The 24,920-nt window shown below is 38.5% G+C and overlaps 1 protein-coding gene across 1 annotated transcript; it reads left to right on the top strand.

Annotated features, from left to right (window-relative positions):
- The first annotated feature begins 14,708 nt into the window (after window positions 1-14,708).
- Window positions 14,709-19,550, top strand: LOC119779475 (protein MB21D2-like). The gene is made up of 3 exons (XM_038279136.1): window positions 14,709-15,073; window positions 19,060-19,271; window positions 19,510-19,550. The coding sequence occupies exons 2-3, from the start codon at window positions 19,070-19,072 to the stop codon at window positions 19,533-19,535; spliced, it is 228 nt and encodes a 75-aa protein (XP_038135064.1). The 5' UTR covers window positions 14,709-15,073; window positions 19,060-19,069; the 3' UTR covers window positions 19,536-19,550.
- Window positions 19,551-24,920: the final 5,370 nt, after the last annotated feature.

Below are 24,920 nucleotides of genomic sequence, written 5' to 3'. Positions count from 1 at the left end.
CGGCTGCATGCCTCGAGGAGGTGGATGTCAGCATGAGATAAGGTCGCAACAGGATTATCACTTCTCAGACGCCGCGCCTGACGCTGATTGGTGCCTTGTGACCGTTTTTTTGCTAAACTTTGGAAGGAAATGAACGCAGTGTGTTTGAAATGTTGCTAACCCTACAGCCTTGGATCATTTTTAATGAAGCGTCAGCTTTTGGCAAGAAAGGAAAACTCCTAATAAGTTAAGAAATGAAATGTGTGTATATTGGAGAGTATAGGTGTCCTGAAATTATGGCTTGTTTATATTTTACTGAGGGGAGAATTATGTCTCAAAAAATAATCCTCTACATGAATTTTCAGTTTGTATTTGTCAAAGAAAATGAAATGCACTGTTAGAATCATATAATATTCTTTGGTGTGATGTGAATTTTCTCAGGTGTGATCCGGTTTTCCATATATTGATTTTCGAAAAAATAAGGATTAAATGTGAAATCACATGTAATAAATTCTGAAAACTTCATTTAATGGGTCTTCTGTTTCAGTTATTATTAGATACCTACTGTCTGTTTTCTATGCGTTTACTGTTTAGCTCCTAATTCTTTGTGCTCCTGGAAGGTGACGGTTTAAAGTAAGGATTTTAATTTCAACAACATGTTCCTAACTGCACTTTATATTCCTGCTTAGTACCGGCTCAGCTGGCGTCCTAATTTGAAAGTGACAGAACATCTGTAAAGGAGGCGAAAGATTAAGGTGATGGTATAGAGGGCCTCCAAGCTAAGGTTTTTGGAGTTAATCATCAAAGATAAACGATTTTAAATAGACCCTCCTTTTTATAGGTTTTATTTTTAGACATCACATGGGGCACTGTTAAATCAATTCAGCACAATATGACATCCAATACTGATATGAGATAGTTGTCAGAATTCGAGATAAAAATGTAAATCAACTTGACATCAATCTGCTGTATGTGAATGATTTTATTGATATAATTTTGACATTTTATGTCACGCTTTTGCAAATAAAAATTATTTTTAGGCTCTAGTGGTCTATTTTTGAAAGTAGGCTGACATAAACTGCGGTTAGAAAGGGGGAAGATCATACAGCAAGGGTTACCAGGCCACGATTCATAGGGGCTGAATCCCAAACCACTAACCCCTCCGATCAAGTGTCACTCCCAATGAAGTGTCACTCTCAGCTGTGGAAGGCTACTTGATTGAAGGTGGAGGTTATAAACGAGAATGGGACGGCTTCTTCCCTCCAACAGAAAAGAAAAGCAGTCGTTGCTATGGCGACAGAGCAACGCCCCGTGTGTGGCTGTAGCTCTGTAGCAGAGGTTAATATAACAAAACATTTGCCCCTTTCTTCAAATAAAACTTTCCAAGAGGACCTTCCATTTTGGAATTAATTACATTTTTTTTCATAAACTAAAATCTGATTTTCTGTCAGTGTGATGAAGATGATGCAGTGAGCCTGCAGCTGATGCAGACTCGCTATTTAGGGGATGAAAGGTCAACTGGCCCTACCAGCTATGTGGTTTGGGACGGCACTTAATGTGACGAACGTGCAAATAGAGGGTTAGTGTTTAGGGGCCGGTTTGGGATTGGGCCAACCTGTGACTGCTGCATTGAAGATTAAAGCCTCCTGGTTGCAAGAAATTCATTTAAAATCTAAATCAGTCTGGAACACAATAAAAAAACATAATAAAATAATATTTTTATGGATAAAACTGGTATTGATGGCAGGGTTTTAAGTGTTCCTATGGACTCCTGAGAAGTATAAAGTGAGATTTTTCCTTGAATCTAAAGCAGATTCATTTATAACACACTTGAAAAACATTAGATATTGCCCAAATTAATAAATCAGAGTTAAAAAAAAATGTTAATAATCCATTATAGACGTAACTAAAAATAAAATGCACTTCTACGAAAAAACAGATTTTATTCCTGTCTGAAGTGTTATCGGTCAATCTTTCAATCCTTCCACCTCTCAGTCTGGCTGTCTGCGCTCCATCAATCCTTCTATCGATCCTTCCTTCCTCACAGGCTATAATTTATAGACTCTACAGTCTGTGATCACTGTTCACATATTTGACATCCTGAGGTTTCTTTCAGCTAAGAGGGAGTTTCTCCTTTCCACCTTTGCAACATCCATGCCCAGTTTGAGGGGTTTCTCCAAAATGATTCACTTGATGCAATCAACTGCTGTCACCACCTGCTTGCTCAGGGGGACGGATTACTGTGAACTCTTAGTGACTCTGGGCCTCCTAAGATGGAGCTTTTTACCAATTGGCATCACAGGCTGAGTTTGGCTGCACTCTGTGGAAACAGCGATAAAAGGAATGTAATTAACCGAATCTGAATTTGTCCACATGGAGGGATTCAGTTACTGTAGTTTTGTCTTGTAAAGCGACTTGCGGTGACATTTGTTGTATACTGGTGCTACATAAAGTGAATTTAACAGATGTAAAAACTGAAAACCCCTCCTAAAACTAGCTGAACATTCATTGAAACCTGAAAATATTTTTTTTCTCTGATTAAATATATCAGATTTTGAGTTTTGTCAAAAATAATAAGACATTATATATTGTTCTTCAAATTAGATGTTAATATACAAAATGATTACTACTAAATGATACTTACTAATGCCTTCTTACAATCTAGGAAACCCTAGATGATGATGACCAGTTTGTGAGATTATCCATGTTTGAAACATTTCTGTAAAATTTATAGGCAAGTACTTTATGCTCTGTTTCCAAGAGAAAGATTATGGAAATATGGGAAAAATAATACATGTAACATATCTGATCTTTGGGTAAAATATGAAAGTGTAAATGTAATATATATATATAAAAAAATAAATAAATAAAAAATAAAAAAAAAGAAGAGAAGAGTCTGTCTGAATTTGGTAGGAGGGTTTTTTTTTATCCACAGTGAAATTGATCTAAAGGAGGAGGAAGTCCGAACAAAAGACGTCATTCCTCAAAGGAAAAATAAATGTCAGATTAAAAATCCTCCTTCTGAAACTAAAACGATAAAAAAGAAATAAAACATCATCCTGACTAGGGAAGCATGCAGGATGGCAGATACACGATTTGAGTGTATTTTGCACGAGGAGGGATAGTGCACTTCACAAAAAAAGGTGTTCAAAACGTTGTATTATTCTGGAATACAAAGTTTGGAACAGTTTAGGGGCATAGGGATCAGATCATGTCAAGAGTTTAATTAGAATGGCTTAGGTTATCCAAAGCTATAGCTATAGTTATGCTGCTATAGGCTTTGACTGCTGGAGGACATAGGGACGGTTTTCATCTTTCAGCTTCATTCTCTCTCTATTCTCCCACTCTGCAGAATTTGTTTGTTTAATCTCTAACGTTAAGCTCTCTCTGTTTTTTCTCATACTAGCTTTGCCTTGTCTGTTCTTGTTTGGCTGTGACATCATCCTGGAGAGAAATATCAGCAGTGCTGCTGCAATTAACACCTCTGTCTATAGATGTTGGCAATTGGCCTGTTTTTCAGTGTAGTCTTGTTTCTCCAACTGTGACTAATCGTATGTGCTCTCTATCATCCTGACAGGGGAGCTGGCTGCTGTGTGTTTCCTGGACGGGGCCATCTGTCAAGCTGGCTGACAGTTGCCTTTTGTATTTCAGCTTATTTTTCTATGTCTGCTTCTGTCTTCTTGAACCCCAGTCGGCCTCGGCAGATGGCCGCTCACACTGAGCCTGGTTCTGCTGGAGGTTTCTTTCTGTTAAAAGGGGGTTTTTATTCTCCACTGTCGCTACAAGCATGTTTAGTGTGAGGGATTGCTGAAGAGTCAATGAGTCGATGCAATCAGCTCGTTTTCCTTAAGCCAGACATACACTGTATGATTTTTTGGCCCTTTTCGGGCCGATTCTTCAGTCGTGTGAGAATTTTTCGATCAGTCCAACTTTCAGCCTGATGGTGCGTCGTGCCCTGTGTAGTGTACAGGTGGGTAACGAGGGGCGGTTAGCCTCTCATGACCACATCCCAATCAGGAATCGTGAGTTCAGGAGAAAATCAAACATGTATAAATTCAGTCAGCCGTTTTGAGGTCGTATCAGAGGCCAGGCTGCCTAATGTGAGAACATCAGTCGTGAGCTGTGAACTTTTTAACCCTGCAGTTTCGTCGTACAGTTTGAGCTGTAGCTGCGTGCAACAATTGAATATATAGCATAGTGTATGCCAGGCTTTAGATAGAAAACTTTGAACCAATCTGACTGTATGATTTGGTTAAATTGTCGCTGTAAAGTGCCTTGAGATGACATGTGTTGTGAATTGGCACTATATAAATAAACCGAAGTGAATAGAATTTTTCATTACTTAAAAAATCTGGCTTCCCTTTTGCACAATAATGTAGCTTAGCCTGTTATCGCTGGTTTGAGTTTAATGAGTCCTCAGCTTTTGCTCAATATATAAGTCTAATAAAATGCATCTAGCTGAGGAAAGGTTGTCTCTTTCCGTTCAGAATGTCCTCACAGCCTCATGCATTTGATCCACTGAGCTGCACGGCACAACGGGGATCATTACCAGTGTCCTCCTCTCGGTCGGAGCAGTGTTCAAATTGAAAGTGAAATCCATTGAAGCACTAATTTTCCACCCTGACTGTGGACCTGTGAATGGGAGGACCTTTTGGAAAATAGCTGAATTTGCTAAGGTCGACACAAAAACCGAGGACCTGCTCACAGAAAGAGCTGCAATAGACACTGAAAGGATTCCTAATGAGTACTTCATCACGAATTATGAGCCCCTCATTAGAATTAAGCAGCTATCGGAAAAAGTTCTGAACAGAGCTGTCCCGTGGTACAAAGACCTCTGAAACACAATCAGACAGCGATGACTCACAAGCTTTCGATTTATGAGACACTTCAGTTACCATTACAGGATGGCCTGTGCTTTCAGGTGAATGTTTAAAACTCGGTCATCAAATTTTCAGGTTCTCCTTATAAATGAGACAATACAAGCAATAAATTATAGACAAGTTTCTCAAAGCAGCATTGTTTCAGGGCTGATTTAATATTCATTAACTGGCTCCTTCTCTGACAGGCCATGCTGTATATATATGCACATCTAAGAGAAGCGGGGATGAAAAATGAAAGAAGGTACAGGCACAGCTCTGTGTTTTGGAGCCAAACATCTAAGGCAGCTTAATTTAGAAGAAAGAAAATCCTTTTATCGCCTCAATAAATTGTTGCTGTTTCCAAATTCTAATGACTGTATTGCACTCAATTTATAAAACAAAACATCTGAATTACTAATATGAAATATGAGGGATGATTTATTAGGGATATATGGCTCTGCTTGGGTAGATCACCATGTTTAATTTATTTTACCTAAAAAAAAAGGGATGGCTGAATGTCCTGATTACTGCATTCAAAGGAGAATATTTGTCTCTTTGCTCGATCTGTTGCTCCAGACTACAAATATAATTTGGAAACAAGCCTTGCGTTAGGACAATAAAAGCGACTCAGATAAGCTTGCTTCATTTCTCTGCATGGAAATCTAATAAATCCAATTTAATCAAATTTACCGACAACTACAGTAACCAGGCGGCACAAGTTTGCTGATTGTTTCATTGCAATGTCTGCAGCAGTTTGCGATGCATCTCTTTATATTTTGGTTCATTTGCAGGAACATTTTAGTGTAATGATTTGCTTAGTGTTTGTATCTATCCATTCATTCCTTCCTCCAAGTAGGTAACAGAAAAAGGAGAGACTATGGAGGACAAAAACATCTTAAAGTCACATAAATTGTTGCTAGAAAGTTAAACAAATTTTATAATTTTGTTAGCTTTGTTTTTTTTTTTTTTCTAGGTTTAGAGGCTTGTTTTAGGCTTTACCTCTTATAGAGATTAATCTGGATTATTTAGTGTACAATTGACTTATTTTTGTCATTTGGTTCAAATAAATCTCCTGTGATATAAAGGTTTTTACAAAGTGGTGTATTTTAAGCATTACTTTCTGTAAGTTTGAAATGACAACCTATAATTCATAGAAAAAAAGAAGAAATGACATAAAAAAACAATTAAAATCTGGCTCTTTTGGAGCCCTTGAAAAGCACATTAATTTACTGCAACTAACCCATAATTCTGCTGGAGTACAGAAGCCCAGTCTGCCTGACAGCAGCCATCAGTCTCCTGCACTGTTGGTCCAGTGTCTCTCATAATCGTCCTCATGATGCTCCAAAGATTCTTCATAGGGATCAGATCAGGCCAATTAAGCACAGTGGAAGATACCCAGTAGATGGATCTTCTTTGGTGTCGAAACAGCCCCGACACATTGAGGCATGGGCATTAAGAGAACTCTGAAAACGTCTTGTAGTATCTGGCCTTGACAACAGAAGGTCCTTTTAGCTGAAATAAAGGTCTCCATGGATGGGACTGAATTCGGAGTCAAGGGAACAGCTCAAACTCATCGTGCAGCTTTTCAAGCATCCCTGGACTCTTTTTGCTTGCTATCATTGTTCTAAGAGAGGCCCCCGTCAATCATAATAACAATAATTGAACATCATTGATCTCACAATGGAGAAATTCACTTCTGCATCTTAACCCATCCCCTTGGGGAGCAGCGGGCATTGTTCTGGAAAAATAAATGGCCAACACATCAGAGCTACCTTTACCCGACCCTTCCTATCTTGACCGCACCTTCCCTGCCCAGTAAACCACTTCCTTCATTCAATCCAATCCAATCCACTTTATTTATATAGCACGATTTAAATAAACACAAGGTTTCCAAAGTGCTGCACAAAAAGATAAAATAACTAAAATAAATAAAAGTAAATAGAATAAAATAAAAGCACTGCCCGCACAGGATAAAAAATATGCATGTGTATACATAAAATCAACATGTGTATACATAAACTTAACTCTCTACATGGTGTCAAAAGCCAAAGAAAAGAGGTGGGTTTTAAGAAGAGTTTTAAAATGAGACAGAGAGGTGGCCTGTCTAATGTGCAGCGGCAATCCATTCCAAAGTTTTGGAGCTGCAACAGAAAACGCTCGATCCCCTCTGAGCTTAAGCCTTGCTTTAGGCACTGTCAGGAGCAGCTGATCAGCTGACCTGAGAGATCGGCTGGGAGTGCAGGGGTGCAGCAGCTCAGAGAGGTAAATTGGGGCAAGGCCATTCAAGGCTTTAAAAGTAAATAAAAGAATTTTAATATGAATCCTAAGATGGATGGGTGAGCAGTGACCAATGATTTCTGTTCAAAGTTGAAATGATTTGACTCTTTTAGCACTTAATCTGCAATGACAGTAACTGTAACTAAAAACTTAGATTGTCTGTGACCAACATCTATAATGACTGCTTGGTGACCCTCTGCCTCTAATAAAGTGGATTGGTTGCGAGATTATTTCTTAAAACCATTGCGATTTCAGCAATAAAACCCCCCAATGAAAAGAGGCCAGAGCCTAAATTAAATCAAACCACTTGCTTAATTTTTTATTGCCAAATTAACAAGTTGGAAAATGATAAAGCCGTAGGCCAAAGGCAATATTTCATAGGGCTTTATAGTAGACTTTGGAAGGCTTAAGACAGCATGAACAATTGCTATGTTAAATGAAAGCTGTTGGTTATTTACAGCTCCAGAACAAGGAATGGAATCACATTCTGTGTTTATCTATCTATCTATCTATCTATCTATCTATCTATCTATCTATCTATCTATCTATCTATCTATCTATCTATCTATCTATCTATCTATCTATCTATCTATCTATCTATCTATCTATCTATCTATCTATCTATCTATCTATCTATCTATCTATCTATCTATCTATCTATCTATCTATCTATCTATCTATCTATCTATCTATCTATCTATCTATCTATCTATCTATCTATCTATCTATCTATCTATCTATCTATCTATCTATCTATCTATATTACTTGCAAAGGAGACCAGATGAAACCATTTATTCCTCCATCTATGTGCTTTATAGGCAGCAGGTCTGTGAGGAAAACCTGATTTCATACCTGATTCCCACCAACATCCCTGTTTTAATGTTAAATCTGTTTTGGTTTCTCCTATATAGATTTTAAGCCATGTTAGATCTGATTATATGCTATGCAGTCAGACAAATGAAATACATATAGTTTATTTTCCTGTTTAATTTTTTTAGACATAATCCAGGATTCTCTGCAGTCTCGCCTAAAGGAAAACTGTCTAAATCCCCCTCTACCTCTGTCTGTGAATGACTGCTGTGAGCAAAGAAACAGCAGAAACACAGATGCTAACACTATACATTGTTAATTATACCCCAGGAGTCTTCCTCTCTCCTCTTTTCTCCACACAAGAATATATTATTGAGTCAGAAAATGTTTTTCCCTATTTAACTTCCTTTCCCTTTCTTCAGCCGATGGACTTAAATTGCATCAGCTTCATCTGTGGGAGGAAAACAGCTCCTTGTTCCATTGATTTCTCAGTCTGGGACTGTTTTGGTCAAAATAAAGAGCAAATCTCTCTGAGAGTCAAGTAATAGTGAGCTCATAAGAGCTGATGGCCTGTCTCTTGATAGATGTCTACTCCAGATCCTCCATCAGAGGGAATGAATGAAACTCTTTACCCCGGATGCCTGGCTCAATTAAATTCTTCCGTCTCATTCACACGGAGCGAGCCTTGCACCAGCACCTGATCTCAGACACACGAGAAGCAATACATTAAAGTGTAAGATTCATAATCCACCCCAAAGAAACACCAAATCCTCTCCCATTGGCATCAATCAGGTGGCAGTGACTCATGCAGTGCAGCAATGAGGCCATAATGTCAGTTTCTGAGCGTTCCCAACATCCCCGCGCCCCCACTGACCTTTCAAATCCACTGAAATGACAGTTGGTGCTTTCAAAGCTCAGATAAATTATTCCCTCCCTTCAATGGACACCACAGCCACTTTTTCTTCCTTTTTTTTTATATGTACTCCTTTCACATCGGCTGGCAGCACAGCCATAACAGCAATATGAGGATTACAGGATCTAAAAGGATGATACCAGTGGGAGATGCCATTGTTACCTTATCATCACAGCGACTATCAGCAGCGGCCATCTTACAGAGAAATGTTATGTCTGTAAATTGTTATTAGCCAGCTGGGAGAAGGTATGCAGACAAAGGTGGTAGGAGGTTAGATCACATATAATGCCTTAACTGGCCCTGTGGCAGTGGGAATGAAAGTTGCTTAAACAATACTTTCCTGGAGCACTTCTAACTATTACATGTCTATGATATACAGTATAATGGCTTTATGCCCTCATCTTGTGATGTTGATTTGTAAAACTAATTTTAATCCTGTTTCTGAAGAGTGAGATGCTGTTTTTCAATTCAATACGTTAGATTGCACAACAGTTATTTTTTTTATTGTTTTTTTTATTATTCAAACAGGGTCAGAATTATGCATACATACTGTATAAAAATATAGATTGTTTTCTTAATACAACAACAAAAATAAAAAAAAAGAAAAGGCCGTCGCTGGGTCGTAGCACTTGTTCTTAAAGTTTCTCGGTCTGTCTGTGTTGAAGGCTCAGGATTGATTCTTTTCCGAGAAAAAGTGGATTGCATCACTGACTGGTGCAGAATTTTTCTCGTTAATTGTTTCACTTAAAGCACCATAAAGGCTTTGTAGCTTTGCAGTAAAATCCATTCTAAAACATTTGTATGAAAGGATTAGCATGCAGGACAGTAAAAACAAAACTCCATATATATATATATATATATAGTTTCACAACTTTTTGTTATGTATATAATTCCACATGTGTTAATTTATAGTTTTGATGCCTTCAGTGTAAATCTACAATTTTTATAGTCATGAAAGTAAAGAAAACTCTTTGAATGAGAAGGCAAGTTTATTTTCTTTAACTTTTTTCCCATGAGCCAATGCTCTAATGAACAGCTTACTATGACTCACTGTGTTAGAAAAAACATCACTGCAATTATCAAAAAACTAAATCTATTCAGCTCCTGTTTAAATCTATTCAATGTCTTATTGTTTACCTTTGCATCGTTGGCCCTCTGCTCATTTTACTACTACTTTTAACCTTCCAGTTCTGTTTATAGTATGTATATATGAGCTATCTTATCTGTAGCCTGTGACAGATGTTTTTTCTTATTGTATTATTGCATCACTGTAGTAATGTAAAGGAAGACACACTGTCAGCATTGTACAATCCAATATTTATACATGCACCTGGCAAAGGAAGCAGATTCTGTGTTTATAGAAGAGTCTAGCATTACCTGCACACATATGCACTTCTCAAATTGAGATTGACAGGCAAATGCAGCATCCCGAATCAAACCTGAGATCTTTTACAAGCCACTGTATGTTAAGTGCCTTGTCAAGAAGCTGAGCGCAGGGAACTGGGAGAAAGCTTTGTGTCATGGTGCGGAAACAATCATTTTATCTTGAATGTGAACAAAACAAAGGAGGTGATTGAAGATTTTGAGGGGAAACAGGAGTAGGTCAAAAACTGTTTCTATCATGAGAGAATAAAATGAGGCAGTGGAGGAGTATACAGCACATACTTTGGTGTTTACCTGGACAACAGGCTCATCAGTGTAACCTACAAGATGGGACAGAGCAGACGGTGCTTCCTGAGAAACAGCAGCTTGCACAGACTTTTTGAAGGGCAGGGAGTAAAGATAAAAAGGGCCCATATACTGTAGCACATCCCTGCCTCTGTAAAGGGAACTTTAGCACGTGTTTTGGCTCCCAGGGGTGAAGTTGAGCATGCATCCTGGTTCCCAAGGGGGCGCTTTAGCAACCCTTTTGGCTCCAAAAGGGGCACATTATCAGGCATTTTGGCTCTTAAGGGGCACTTTAATGCACAATTTACTCCCAAGGGGCACTGTAACACGTGCTTTAGCAAGCATTGTGACATCTTTTCATCAATTGGTCCACAAGGGGCGAGGTCCCTATGCACGCCACTGCTGAGGAAGTGCGTGGACTTAGAACTCAACAGTAGTACTTGAGTAAAAGTATTGATACTCATAGTCAAATCTTACTCAACTACAAGAAAAAGGTACTAGGTCCAACGTCTACTCAAGTTATAGTATTGAAGTACTCCCTTTTTGAAGTGCTAAAGTATTCAAAAGTACATACATTTAAAAATACTTAAGTATTCAAAAATACAAAATAAATTTTCTAACGTCAGTATATTTGTGTATTTTCAGAGTAATAATAATAATAAAAAAAACTATCTTTCCGAAACTACCTGATGTTTTGATGTGTCGAACCATGTACAACAAATTCTACACCATCTGTAAAGAACTTCAGCATAAAAATGCCACAAAAATATGAGGGCAGCTATTTAGATAATTATTCCTTATTTAGAAACAAACCAACAAGAAACAAGAGAGTCTTGATTCTTCTCATAATTTCACCATGGAATAGAGATTTAAGGTTGAATCTATTACAACAAAGTAATCACAACTCGGATTGGTTAACTCATCTTACTGAAACCTTGGCCACAAGGCAACAACTAAAACGTTGTTAAAATTTAAAACTACAAATAATATCCGCCCTTAGTTTTCAGTCCTAAGAACTGCCATCTACCATGTTGAAATTGCATTTTGAAAAAGAAAAACAGCAACATTGGATTACAAAGCTAAGCTGAGCCAAAAGGAAAAGTAACCAGCAGCTTCCTAGAAATGGAATGGAGTAGAAAGTACAATAATTAACTTTAAAATTCAGTGGAGTGAAAGTTAAGTAAGTAACGCCCTTAAAAATTACACAAGCAAAGTAAAGATACACAAAACAGTACTTAAAGGTATAATGGAGGATTTTTGCGAAAATTTTTTAAAAAGAACCACCCTCTCCACTTTCAAAAAAATGCTCATTCACAACCCTGTACCTGCTCCCGAGAGGGAATGCTTATTGAACGCATATGAGAGCGTGCACAAGCCCATTTCCCCTCGTGCTTGCTCTGTTTACAAGTTGCTGTTTACATCACTCATGCAAGCTTACTTTCCAAAACAAGATTTGCGATTTTTCCGCTATGTCAGACTCACCACCGATAAGTGATAATGGGGACGAGCATGTAGGACGGCCTTATGTAAATATATCACCAGGATGATTGACAATCAGGAGGACCACTTATTTTGATGATCCCCCCGGAAAAAGAACATACTCCACCATACCTTTAACTCCTCCACTGGCAGAGAATGAATTACAGCAAAATGTAATGCCTGCTAGAGATTAATAGTGTTTTTGAAATGATTTGCCTTTGCTGTGATTTGGGGATGATACAAATAAATAGAATAACATTTCTTTAATATACTTCCATTACCCACAAATGTACAGTTTCTGATCTAGTAACACCACCTACAGAATTGATTAGCATATAAATCTTATAAAAGATTTTTTTCCTGTTTCTATGAATAAGAGCTTTATAATGTGTTGCATTTATAATCAGCAAATAGGCCAATATTTCTGCTTTGAATATTAAATTGTGAAAGTGAAAGTGAAAGCCCTTTGGGAAACTCCTCCAACTCCCATTGTCATTGTGACACAGCACACACAAGTGAACACTGCACACCATGAAATTGCATTTATGCCTCACCTGTGCAAGGGGGCAGCCCTCAATGGCGCCCCAAGGGAGCAGTGTGGCGGGACGGTACCATGCTCAGGGTACCTCAGTCATGGAGGAGGATGGGGGAGAGCGCTGGTTAATTACTCCCTCCACCAACCTGGCGGGTCAGGAGTCGAACCGGTAACCTTTGGGATCCAAGTCTGACACCCTAACCGCTCACCCACGACTGCCCAAAATTGGGTTTAGAAATAAAAAAAAAACTTTGTGAGCTAACATATGGATTAAACAACAGCCTAAACCAGTGTCCTCATCTGCTCCCAGATTAATCCCACACATTCATCAAAGCGCCTGGTCATGGATTCCACTAATTCCAGCAGTACAAACATAATAGGATTTATTTTTATGAGTAGGCTTGACAATCGCTTGTGCATAAAGCTGTATTTACTCTGTTATTTTAAACACACAGAAATTATATACTGGAATCAGTTCTCATATCCAGAGGCGTAGCAAGAAGACTTTAATAGGGGTGGCCGGTCAAAAACCAATGTAAACTGAGGGGTGGCAGAAAGCGGATAGGCGCCAGAACCTGAGGGTCCATCTACACTGTTCCAACAGGAACGAGCACAACATCCATATTTTCTAAATAAAGACAAACTATACTTTCCTAAAGCCTTTTGATTACAAATAGATGCATATATTTAAACATCCATGCTGTCTAAATAAAAGGTATAGTGGACAAAATGTCTGGGGCAAACATCTTTACATTGTCATTATTTACCTACTTTTATTAAAAATTATTCTGCATTACATCAATATTACATTTACTAATATCAACATTTAATGGATTTTTAAGTTATTATTAAAGTTGTTATTTATCTATGATTTCACTGAAAACTCCTTGATGACTTGCAGAGACATAATTTTGTCTTTAGTCAAAAAAACACAAAATTAGGGTCTTAAAGGAGAATGAATTTTGTAAATATCAACTTTAATGTTAGTATTTTGATGTGCATAATTAACCAAAGTGTTTTAGTTGTCAAGTCACTATTATTATATGAAAAATTAAAATGTTTATCAAGTTTAAACATTGCTCTTGATAGTATTACTGCTGCCACCGTCTGTATTAGAGGTGGGCGGATCGATCTTAGGATCGATACTATCGATATCAACTTTGGTATTGATTTCGAATAATATTGGTTAAATAACATCGATACTTTTTCTTCTCTCCTGCACGCACTTACTGCAGCAGACTGACCAGTCTGCCCGCCTGTGTTTTCATCGCTCATCACGCAGGCTCAGTCTGGCCTCGCCCACTCAGCTCTCTCTCCGCTCGACACAACTGCACTGCTGCTCCGCAGCAGAGCAGAAAAACATGAGGAGGGAAAGAATCTGCGTTTGACTATATTTTAATAATGTAAATGAAACAAGCTGTATGGTTTGTAAAAAGCCGATTAAATGCAGTGTAAAAACAAGTTTATATAAGCACATGAAAAACCAAAACGAGCAAGAAAATGTCGAGCTACAGAAACAGAGAGAGGAGACGAAACTTCGATCATTGCCCCAATAAATACATAAAGCCTAAATGTTAAAAAGTATTGGTATTATATCGGTGATACTGACCCTGTATTTACTTGGTATCGTATCGATTAAAAATACCCGGTATCGCCCACCTCCAAATCTGTATTAGAGGGCGAAAAAAATGCTAGGGGTGGCCATTGGGGTTGCCAATGATTGGCTAAAGGCTTAAATATACTTCGAAACTAGGTCGTCTGGATAGGTGAACAAAAAGAGGTCCCCGCCCCCTTCGCAGACATCCAGCTGCACCTCTCCCAAATTGTAGGTGACTGCAGACAGGAGGCCGGCTTGTTTTGTTTTTATGCCCGCAATTGCAGAAAAAAACTTGTGAAGTTGGACCAGCTGGGACCCTTTTTCCACCTGGATTCCGGCTATTTTTCGCCCTCATATCCCTCCGTTGTCGCACAAACTCTCCACCGACTTCCACACCGCCTCAGCCGTATCCAGACTAACAGCGTATAGCGCAGACCACGCTTCAAAATTGAGCATAAATCAAAAATGTCTGCATCAAGCTCACTGCAACACACTGCTGCCAGTCCTTAAGGGTGGCCATGGCCACCTCTGGCCCCCCATCTAGCTCCACCCCTGCTCATATCCAAATCAGGAATCCCTCTCTGCTTTGCAGCCCAAACACTCCTGTCCCTCCTCCTCCTAAACATGACTACATTTGATCTGCTTGGGGACGCAGATCCGCTTTCAATCATAACTCTGACCCCATAAACCAGTCTGTGTATTTATTCCCCTCAGCGTGGGGCGTCCACTCCACTCCACGCCACTCCACCACCTATACCGCTAATCCCTGGATCCTTTGAGTAGGACCGTGATTTGTAGGGCGGTGTTGCCAGGGGAAAGGTGGTGGTGGCGGTGGCGGCGCTTGGATCCTGTTGGAAATGACAGCTGAGGAGGGTGGACTGGAGCTCGGGGACCAGAGAAGCAGCAGAGGCAGGAGATAGCGAAGAAAGTGCAGCACTTCGCCGTTTTTAAAAGGGTGTGTTTGTGTATGACGGAGCGGGGGGGCTAGCTTTTAGCCTCACAGCTAACCATTTCTCCTGGATATCCGCGTGTTTAAAGCTAACCAAGCTGTGCATGTGTGTGTAGACGCGGCTGTGTGCGGCCGTGGATGTGTTTGCTTGCGTGGATGTTGGCACAAATCAGACATGTTGGCTGGAGGGCTAATTTAACAGAGCTAGTTGGCTAATAACCTAAATTAGCCATTTCTGGTTACCGCACCGGTACAAACTGATTGTAAACACGACCATTTATGTGATACGGAGATAATTTAACACACTCAAACACTGTAGTGAAAACAAATGTATTATTTATTTTTTAATCAGTGTGCAGAAAAAATAACTATTTGACAGCACACAGGCTAATTTGTTTGGCTATTAGCTTAGCTGGCTCGCTAATTGACCCAGTTTAAAGGGGCAGAGGCCATGATGGCGTTCCAACACGACAAGACTTTGTTTACAACTTTTTCCCGGTTTATTTCGCTACAGTTTTGTTAAGTGTCCCGCTTCTAAGCAGCCGGTGTTTTGTTTCTCAATGGGGAACATTTATGTAAAAGTTTCGTTCTGCTTTGTCCAATATGTTGCCCCTTTTTGGCTGTCGGTAAATTTAATCCGTTAACTCCATCAGCCTTCACCTCACGCGCTCGTCTTCTGTGGAGACAGAATTCCATGTTTCCATAGTGATGGCAACAAACTATCTTAATAACGTCATGTAGATTAGAAATAAAATGCATTTTCTTTTATTGTTGGGTTAAAGATTGTAAGGTTAACGTTAATAAAAGGTTTTAGTAAAGCCACATTTTAAATTTCGATCGTTATACAGCCAATTAAAATGTGAAACATTATTTTAAAATGATGCCAAGATAATGCACAGCTGAAACTAATTCTTAGTTAATTTCTTATAACTTTAATTCAAAACCATGGATATAAAGTAGATATAAAGTACATATTAAGTGTTACAATCCTCTTTTTACAATCATAGGGAAGACTGCTTCCTTTTAATGTCTCATAAAAAAGGCTGCAGCAGTGTGCTTTACTTAACCATATCTTTGAAGTTTACTTTAATTCAGAAAGTTTATGGGTTCTATGAATAACTCCACTTCTTCCTGAACTTAAGGCAGCTCCTTTATTTCTCTTCTTTGATTAGTGGATGGACTGATTAATCCAGGTGTGCCTGACCTCAGTAACCATGGCCACACACACCTGCATGAATCATCCAGACACACCTGGATTAATCAGTTCTTCTGGTAATGGAAGACAGGGAACAGAAGAAAGTGGCTGAAAATTTTTCACCAACAAATGTGATACCTGCAGGATTGTGATGCAAATCACTGACTGCTTATAGGAAATGCAAGATTATTTTCATAATAATTTCTCCATTTACATTTAGGCATACAGACTAAATCAGAACAGATTGATTTACACAGTTTTGTACAAATATTGCCTTGAAACTTTTTAAGTGCTCTGCCCTTTTATGTCATACAATGCCTCCCAGCTCAGAGTCTATAAATGTTACAAAATCAGAATTAACCTGCACCGTTATCTCAAACTTGTATATATTTTACAGATTTACTAATGGTGACAGTGAAGTGTCATTAGTAAGGTTGAAAGGCTTACAACATATTTAAAGAGTATTGTTAAAATCCAACTGTAACCATTACAGTCAAACCAAACCATGGCTGCTATAACCTGGACAGCTACATCCAACCAAATTATCAGCTTTAAAAGTAGATTATGCTTGTATATCAGTATATTTTTGGTTTTAATGCTTGATGTTGTTGTAGCTTGTCACTGCAGAACTTTTCTTGTTTCTAAGTTGATCTTTCATATGTTTCAGCGTATCATGCTGCATGTTTTTGCACCAGCACCCCCAGAGTCTTATGATTCACTCTGAACTGCATAGAACAAATCCACCATTTATACGCAAGAGCATGAAAGCTATTTATATAGATCAAGATAACATGAAACAAACAAGCTCTTTAACAGTTTCAAAGGTGGTGCAATAAAAGCCTTTAGTTAACATTTGGCAATATGCATTTAACCGCAGTTTATTAATTTATATCTCTCAGTATTTAAGTGTTTTAAAGAAGTCATTTAATTGTATATTTATTGGACTCATTTCAGTTTTAATCTGTGATTGGGTGCATTGACTTGTAAGAATAATGAAAGATTATGACCTTTACTCAAACTAAATCGAGTTGACCTCCTACTTGTTCTTATTTACTCAAAAAGATTAAAGTCTGTGGAAAACGGATCCCTAACAAGCTGGTAAAGACATGAGGAAAGATCAGCACCTGTTTATTGTGGGGTTAAGTGGAAAAAGGCCAACTCTACATTTAAGAATAATTGAAATTTCTGCTGCTAATGCTAACCTAAAAAAAAAGGAAGACTTTTCCATCTTTAAGATGTGTGTCCTAATGTTCCCAGTTTTTTCTTTATGTGCATCTGTCTCTTCCACTAATGCCAAGGCTTTGTTTGGGTCAAAAATAAACGCTGCTCCATTTCTTTCACCTCTATCTGTAAGTTATGAATTTGTATTATTTGCTCCGAGCCTTTTCTTACCTTGTCACTTCCTGCTACCAAGCAAAATAGATAAATGCACTTTGTCTTTCCACTTTAAATGTACCGTCAGTCTTTGGTGACAAATCATACTTGTCATTTTAATGAATATATTTTTTGGGATGTAGTTTAATTTGAATAAAGCAGCATGTATTCATCTCAGACTGTCAGGATAATGGCAGTTATTAGTAGTATTGAAAGAGGGTGGTTTGTTTTGAAAGGTTTCCAGTAAAAAAATAATTCTACACCTAAAATACAGCTGCATGGGTCACACTAGGAAGGCTGTTTTTGAGCAAATTATAATTCTAGAACAATATAATCTAGATTGGAAAAATAAATATGCTCCAGTTTACTGGCTCTTCGTAACTAAACTAAACCGTGTTTTTAATTTTGAACATTGTTAAGCATTTAAACACATTTTTATATAAATCTAAAATTGCCACATATATTTTTTCGTTCTAAAGCTTTGATTCCATTCTACTTTAAGAACATAAGTAAAATAGGTTATTTTGGATTAAACATAAAAAGCGATCTAGATTAAATGTTTATAGAAAATGATGAGCCATGTTTATTTTGGAGGGTTATGCATGTTTTGCAGCTGGAAACAAGTTTTATTGATAAGGAAAATAAGGGTTGCTCTAGATGGTGAAAAACAAAGTAAAGGGTCTTTCCCATTATCTTTGGCTAATTTAGCTATTTTCCCATTTAGTACTCCCTCCTTCAGGTCCACCTGTTTTTGGTTTTGTTTGTTGTTTTAGCTATGTACTTACGTGAATTTTTAAGATAATCATAAAAAGCTATAATCTTGTCATTAATTGAGATCTATTCAGTAGAATGGTTTATTGCTGAGAACCTGTGTTTCACCAGAGTCCAGACCAGTCTAACTTAAATGTTGTTGGATCTTTAGTGAGATAGATTGCAGATACCACTTTGTTAAAAAGAGCAAATTTTAGTTTCTCTAATTTTATGATTAGAGGTCAAGAATGTTGGGATTAAATTGGGTCTCCAACTAATGATTATTTAGCAAATCATTTAATCTGTTTATTATTTTTTCCGTTCAATAATCAGGTAGCCAAAGGTTCCTTAAAGATTTTTTACTAAATTAAATCGGGTTAAACTAAATCTTTTCCAATTGGGGAGTTCTGATAGAGCATATTGACAGAAGAAATGCTTTTTTTAATCTTAAATCCAAAATGTTTCTGTATATTTTTACAATTTTTATATAATTGCTGCTCTAAGTGTCAGCCCTAGATTACTTCACAGTTTGATAAATGTAATTGTGAAAAAAAAACCTTTGTAACTTTAGGATTAGAGGAGTTTTTTTTAGTCAATGACTGTTAATCTGAACAGAATAGTTTGTAAACATCTCTGAGCGTTTCTCAGATATCTTCCTTTTTTCTCTCCGCAGGGTTGCAGAGATGGAGTCGCTAATGAACGCGGTGACGCCGCGCTCGCCGGCCCCCGTCAAGAAGCTGTCCGAGGTGGACTTCCGCTCAGGGGCCACCCTGGAGCAGCTGTCAGCGCAGGTGTCAGAGCTGGTGCTGCTGGAGCAGGGAGAGTTTGGAGACCAGACGGCCTTAGAGGTCCACACTGCCAAGGACTTTATCTTCAACATGCTCGGTAAAAACCTTTGTCTCATTTCTGCTGCTGGTCTCATGTTCCTGTGGTTAGATAATAACTGGTGAGGACTTCTTGTTGTTGTTCGGGCACGTTACCTTGACATGCTTTAACATGCTTTAGAAAGAATTGCTCTGTTGGAGAATCATTTTCTCCTTCCTTTAAACAATGTCGAGGTAAACATGGGTGCCTGTGCAGCATTGGTTTGCTTCACTTAAAGGATTTTTATTTTTTCATGTAGATGCAGCAGCAGTAGAAACAGGCTGATGGAAGCATCCAGAATACCAGCCTGGTGAATAATGATGCTGGAAGATATAAGGGACTATAATGAGGGCTTCTTTACATCATAAGAAAAGAAGTTACTGGAATTCAAAGAAATGTGCAGCTTAGAACTTTTCATTTATATTTGTACATCAGCAAATAACAACTGGAAATAAAAGCAAGAAAATCACTTATGGATTTTAAGTTATTCAGGAAAAATATAGTTATAAAGTCTAACAGCTATAAGGAAGAATGATCTGAGATAACTCTTCTTAGTGATCCTCAGAGTCTCACATAATTCAATTTTGTTTTTCTTTTAAACAAGAGTAAAAGGAATAGTCTTATACATTATTTCCGTTTTATTGGTTGATTGATGCGGCTTAATTGTTGGTGTATTACTAGGTACTATTGGGTTTGTTATTGTATTATTAGGTGTATTACTTTGAAGGTGAGTTTTCCAGGACAAATGGTTTGTAAGGTTAGAAACTCTATGAACCCTGAATTCTAAAATCTAAAGTGGCTGCCATACATTTGAAGTAAACGATATCTGCAAATTAAAGCGGAAAAAACAAAACTCAATTTTTGTGTTAATGTCTCATACACAGTGAAATCTCTGCCATACATAGAATTAGAGGCATTCATCCATCCATTCATTTTCAGTCACGCTTATCCCTGCTGAGGTTGTGAGGGTTACTGGTGCTTATCTCCAGCTTTCAATGGGTGAGAGTTGGGTAACACCCTGGACAGGTCGCCAGTTATTGCAGGGCAACACTGAGACAAACACAATAAACAACCATTCAGGCACACACTCACACCTAAGGAGAATTTAAAGAAGCCAATTAACCTAACAGTCATGTTTTTGGACTGTGGGAGGAAGCCGGAGTACCCGGAGAGAACCCACGTAAGCTCAGGGAGAACATGAAAACTCCATGCAGAAAGACCTCATCGAACCCTGAACCTTATTACTGCAAGGCGGCAGTAAGAAGGTTGCCTCACTGTGCAGCTAAAGGCATACAATATCAGCAAAACAATGTGTTAACAATATCAGCACAGCCCAAAGTACTCACCATCCAACCAAATATTGTGTCCAATATTTCCTGTAGTACTGCACGCACTGATGTTACGCTGTCTAGCTCTACATAAAAGAAATGCACTGAAAGTTATTACTTAGAGTAGTCTGCATAGTCTGCTAGAGTCTGCTTTAGTCCAACATTCAGTATATCCTGCTGGTTCAGTCGAGTTTGGTGTCATTTTCAGATGAACTTCCTGATTCCAGAGGCTAATAAGTCAGCACCAGTACTATTCTGGGAGTTCTTGGACTTTTCCACACCGCTCTTCTCTTTTGAGCATCTGTGTTTGAAGTCAGTGTGTTTAAACAAGTCATTTTATTATTGGTTGTAAATTGGGCCATTATGATTTTTTTTGTTTTTTGTCTTTTTGTTTCTAAATCCCGGAATTCAAGCCTCTGGTGTTGCTCTAGTTTAATGTTGCAGAATGAAATCTTTTGCCATATCCATCTGACAGCTATGGGAATACTAATAAATGTTCATAGGTGTATCTTTGCAGGGAGGCAGCTGTTTTTCAGACGTATTAAGGGTTAGTTTCATCCCACCAAGCATGTTTCGTTTTGCTGCTTGGTCGACGGGTGGCACGTTCTGTCAGCTGCTCTTTGACCTCTGCTGTCATAGTTTATTCTTTCAGCTCTCTACAAAAAGTTGCACATGATCCTTCTTACAAAGTTTTTGTCAAAGTGAAAACGCACAGAAAAAATCACCAAACATAATTGATTGTATTAGAATGAGAAGGGGACTGGCCCATATTTGTAAATAAGCAATGTCTATGAAGAAACACAACAGATTAACAACAACAAGAAAGACAAATGTATTACATTGGATCTTGTAACATTCAGATTTTGTAAGTTTAGAATAAAAAGTAAAAAGCATGAAAAGTCGCTGTAAAGCTGAAATGACTGAGACTCAGGTTTGTTTTATGTTGCAAGTTTAAAAGAAAAAGTGAAGTGTGAACGTTTCTCCAATAGGTGGCACCGTTTCCCCTTCCAGTTGGCTGCGTTTGAGCTCCTATCTGTTCGTCCAGTGCTCTCAAATTCATCTTGGTGTCTTCATGTGCATTGATATCAGCCAGTTGTATGTTGAAAGGAAGGTTTTAGGCTCAGGGTTTCCTCATTTCGTTTGCCTGCTCTGCTCCTCCTCTGATGGATCCTGTAATGCTCTGGTTGACAGATCACTCTGCAGAGTTTCAAGGCCCCTTTTTCTGCTCACATCAAATGGACTCCCTCCCCTGGTGAGAAATCGCTCAAATCAAACTGGAATAAAGCCTTTTATTCTCATCTTCTTGCCCCCACACATTGCCAGATATTACTTCTCTCCCCCTTCAGGACTCTCTTTTCTCTTGTCATTTTCCTGAAGATCTCCTGATAGCTTTTCAGGCTGCGTTTGCCGGCTCAATCACCAGTGGTATTTTCACAGCCCTGCTTCTCGCCGCCGTGCCTCCCGCCGCTCCGGCTTCATCTGTGTGAAAGAGGGTGGAAATAAAAGTTTGACACTTTGAACAGTCAGAAAGTTTGTGTTAGATTCTAGAAATATGAAGTCAAACATGAGACGGCTTCCTCTTCGGCAGCCTAAGGCCCCCGCCGAGGATGAAAGGCAGCTCTGGAAGCAGACATCGTCCTGATCTGGGGGGAAGCTTATTACAGCACGGCGGGTTGCTTGCTGGTTCGCCTTCTCTTATGCCGGGATTTTCTAAAGTTTCAGCTGCCGACGGATCCATACTTGGGCTGTCAGAAGATGAGATTAAACTCACACGTAGTCTCAGTGATTTTTTTATTTTATTTATTTCCTCACAGCCTGACAGATTCAGGAACAGGCTCTTATTTACCTCATCTTTGAGTAAACAAACTGTCTCGCCTCCTGGCAGCTGCTGTGGGGGCTACTGTATAAATCTTTAAAAAAGGAAACAAAAGTCTGATAAAGAAGAAACAGATCCCCTTCTGGTAGAAGAGTGAGTTTGTTAGTTTGCTTCAGGGTAAAGTTCAGAGTTCATCTTCTCACTGAGCTCAGGGAAAACTCTTCAGAAGTCATCAACATCCTGCTGCTGGGCCCCGAGACTGAAGTTTTTATCAGGAAAGAACAAAACAAAAGTCGTGTTACCAGACAACGGATTAAAAGCTTTAAGTCTAAGAAGAACCAAGGAATGTCAGCAGGGATTTCCTTTCTTTTTTTTTTATTTTTATTTTTTTTTGCATCCGCTGCTGCATTTGATATTGTAACTCACACACACGCAACGTGACAGAAGACACTCTGATGTTAAAATGCATCCTTTTCACCCTCTTGGTTATCATACCGCCTTCATTTCTACAATTCATCTCACAAAGAGTGCAACAAAAACGAAGACATGCAAAGTACAAGCGTTTGAATTTAAAAAATGTAGTTTACCCCAAACCTATCAGTGAACTCCCTCTTATCTGTTGATATAAGAACAAAAATCTGCGTAGAAAGTGGCTCCTTGCTGTATCTGACCCATCCAGTCAGATTGGGTGGAGTTATTTTAATTACTTGGGTTTCTGACCAGCCTATAAGTTTTAAAAATAGAATTTTCAGACATTAAGAAGGCTTTTCCAGAAGATTAACGTAAGCAAAATTTATTTATACCAGGACCAGTTTGGAAATATTTTTTGGATTGTCCTACTGAAGGAAAAAAACCTGCTGGTGGCTGTGGATTGGAGGCCTGATAAAGAACTTTCTATCTAGATTGGTTTTCATTAAAGCACAAATGTCGCCTTCATTTAAATAACCCAGCAGCATGATTCTGCCACCACCATGCTGGACAGTTGTTAATGTTTTCTATTTGAAAGATTCAGCCGGTCTTCCTCACCCATGCCTCTTAGTTCTGTCTTTGTCTTCTGAGACAGTAAAACATTTAACACAGAGCTGGTCCACATGGACAGAGCTGTTTTTGGGTTGTTGCTAAAACTCCTCGCCAACAAGATATGATTACAATACAGCAGGGGTCATTAATAGGCAGACCCCGATCCGGACCGAAGTGATATCTCATGTGGACCCGAGACATACCGAAACAGAAACAATAACCTAAAATCTTGTTGAGCACTTTCTGGTTTACCGACACAGCTTTTACTGTAGTGGTCACGCGTCCCAGGAAACCTACAGACCAATTGCATGCAAGTTTAGCTATACCACGTAATACCACCAAGCCATCTGGCCTCTGCACAGGGAAGAAAAGAGAAAACTGATTGCCTAGATGGAGAGAGAAACATACGAGATAGAGGAAAGGATGGATACAGCAGATCGTGGAGACTGAGAAGGAGAGGAGGAACGGACACAAGTAGGAAAGGGAAAAATGGCGTGGCGTTTCTGTTTATTTCTCCTATTGGCGGCGCAAAATCAGTATGTCTAGTTTGTTCAGAAACTGGCTGCCAAGACAAAACGTACAAATTTTGAACAAACATATCCACTCAAACCACAAATAAGGTTTAATTATTATTTTTTTCTTCAAAAGTCAGTCAATTGAGAGCGTGCACAATGTTCATTAGGGCTGCAACTAACGATTATTTTAAAAATCGATGAATCGGCCGATTATTTTTTCGATTAATCGATGAATCGGACAAAAAAATGTTTTTATATTAACCTCTTTATTCCAAAATAAACATTTTAGACAGAACAAACAAGCACACAAGTACAGGTTGCTCATTAACTGTACTGGTGCAATATGAAAAATAAATGTTTGTGTAAAAACTGCGCAAACTTACAGGTGCTGGTCATAAAATTAGAATATCATGAAAAAGTAGATTGATTTCAGTAATTCCATTTAAAAAGTGAAACTTGTATATTATATTCATACATTACATACAAACTCATATATTTCAGATGTTTATTTTGTTTAATTTTGATGATTACAAATGACAACAAATGAAAATCTCAAATTCATCATATCAGAAAATTAGAATATTACTGAAGACCAATAAAAACAAAGGATTTATAGAAATGTTGGCCAACTGAAAAGTATGAACATGAAAAGTATGAGCATGTACAGCACTCAGTATTTAGTTGGGCCTCCTTTGGCCTGTATTACTGCAGCAATGCGGCGTGGCATGGAGTCGATCAGTCTGTGGCACTGCTCAGGTGTTATGATAGCCCAGGTTGCTCTAATAGTGGCTTTTAGCTCTTCTGAATTGTTGGGTCTGGTGTATTGCATCTTCTTCTTCACAATACCCCATAGATTTTCTATGGGGTTAAGGTCAGGAGAGTTTGCTGGCCAATTAAGAACAGGGATACCATGGTCCTTCAACCAGGTACTGGTAGCTTTGGCACTGTGTGCAGGTGCCAAGTCCTGTTGGAAAATGAAATCTGCATCTCC

Source organism: Cyprinodon tularosa, unplaced genomic scaffold (assembly GCF_016077235.1).
Source record: "Cyprinodon tularosa strain WSP-4 unplaced genomic scaffold, ASM1607723v1 ctg148, whole genome shotgun sequence".
Lineage (NCBI taxonomy): Eukaryota > Metazoa > Chordata > Actinopteri > Cyprinodontiformes > Cyprinodontidae > Cyprinodon > Cyprinodon tularosa.
The sequence above is the reverse complement of the archived record's forward strand: the minus strand, read 5'-3'. Positions and strand labels throughout refer to the sequence as shown.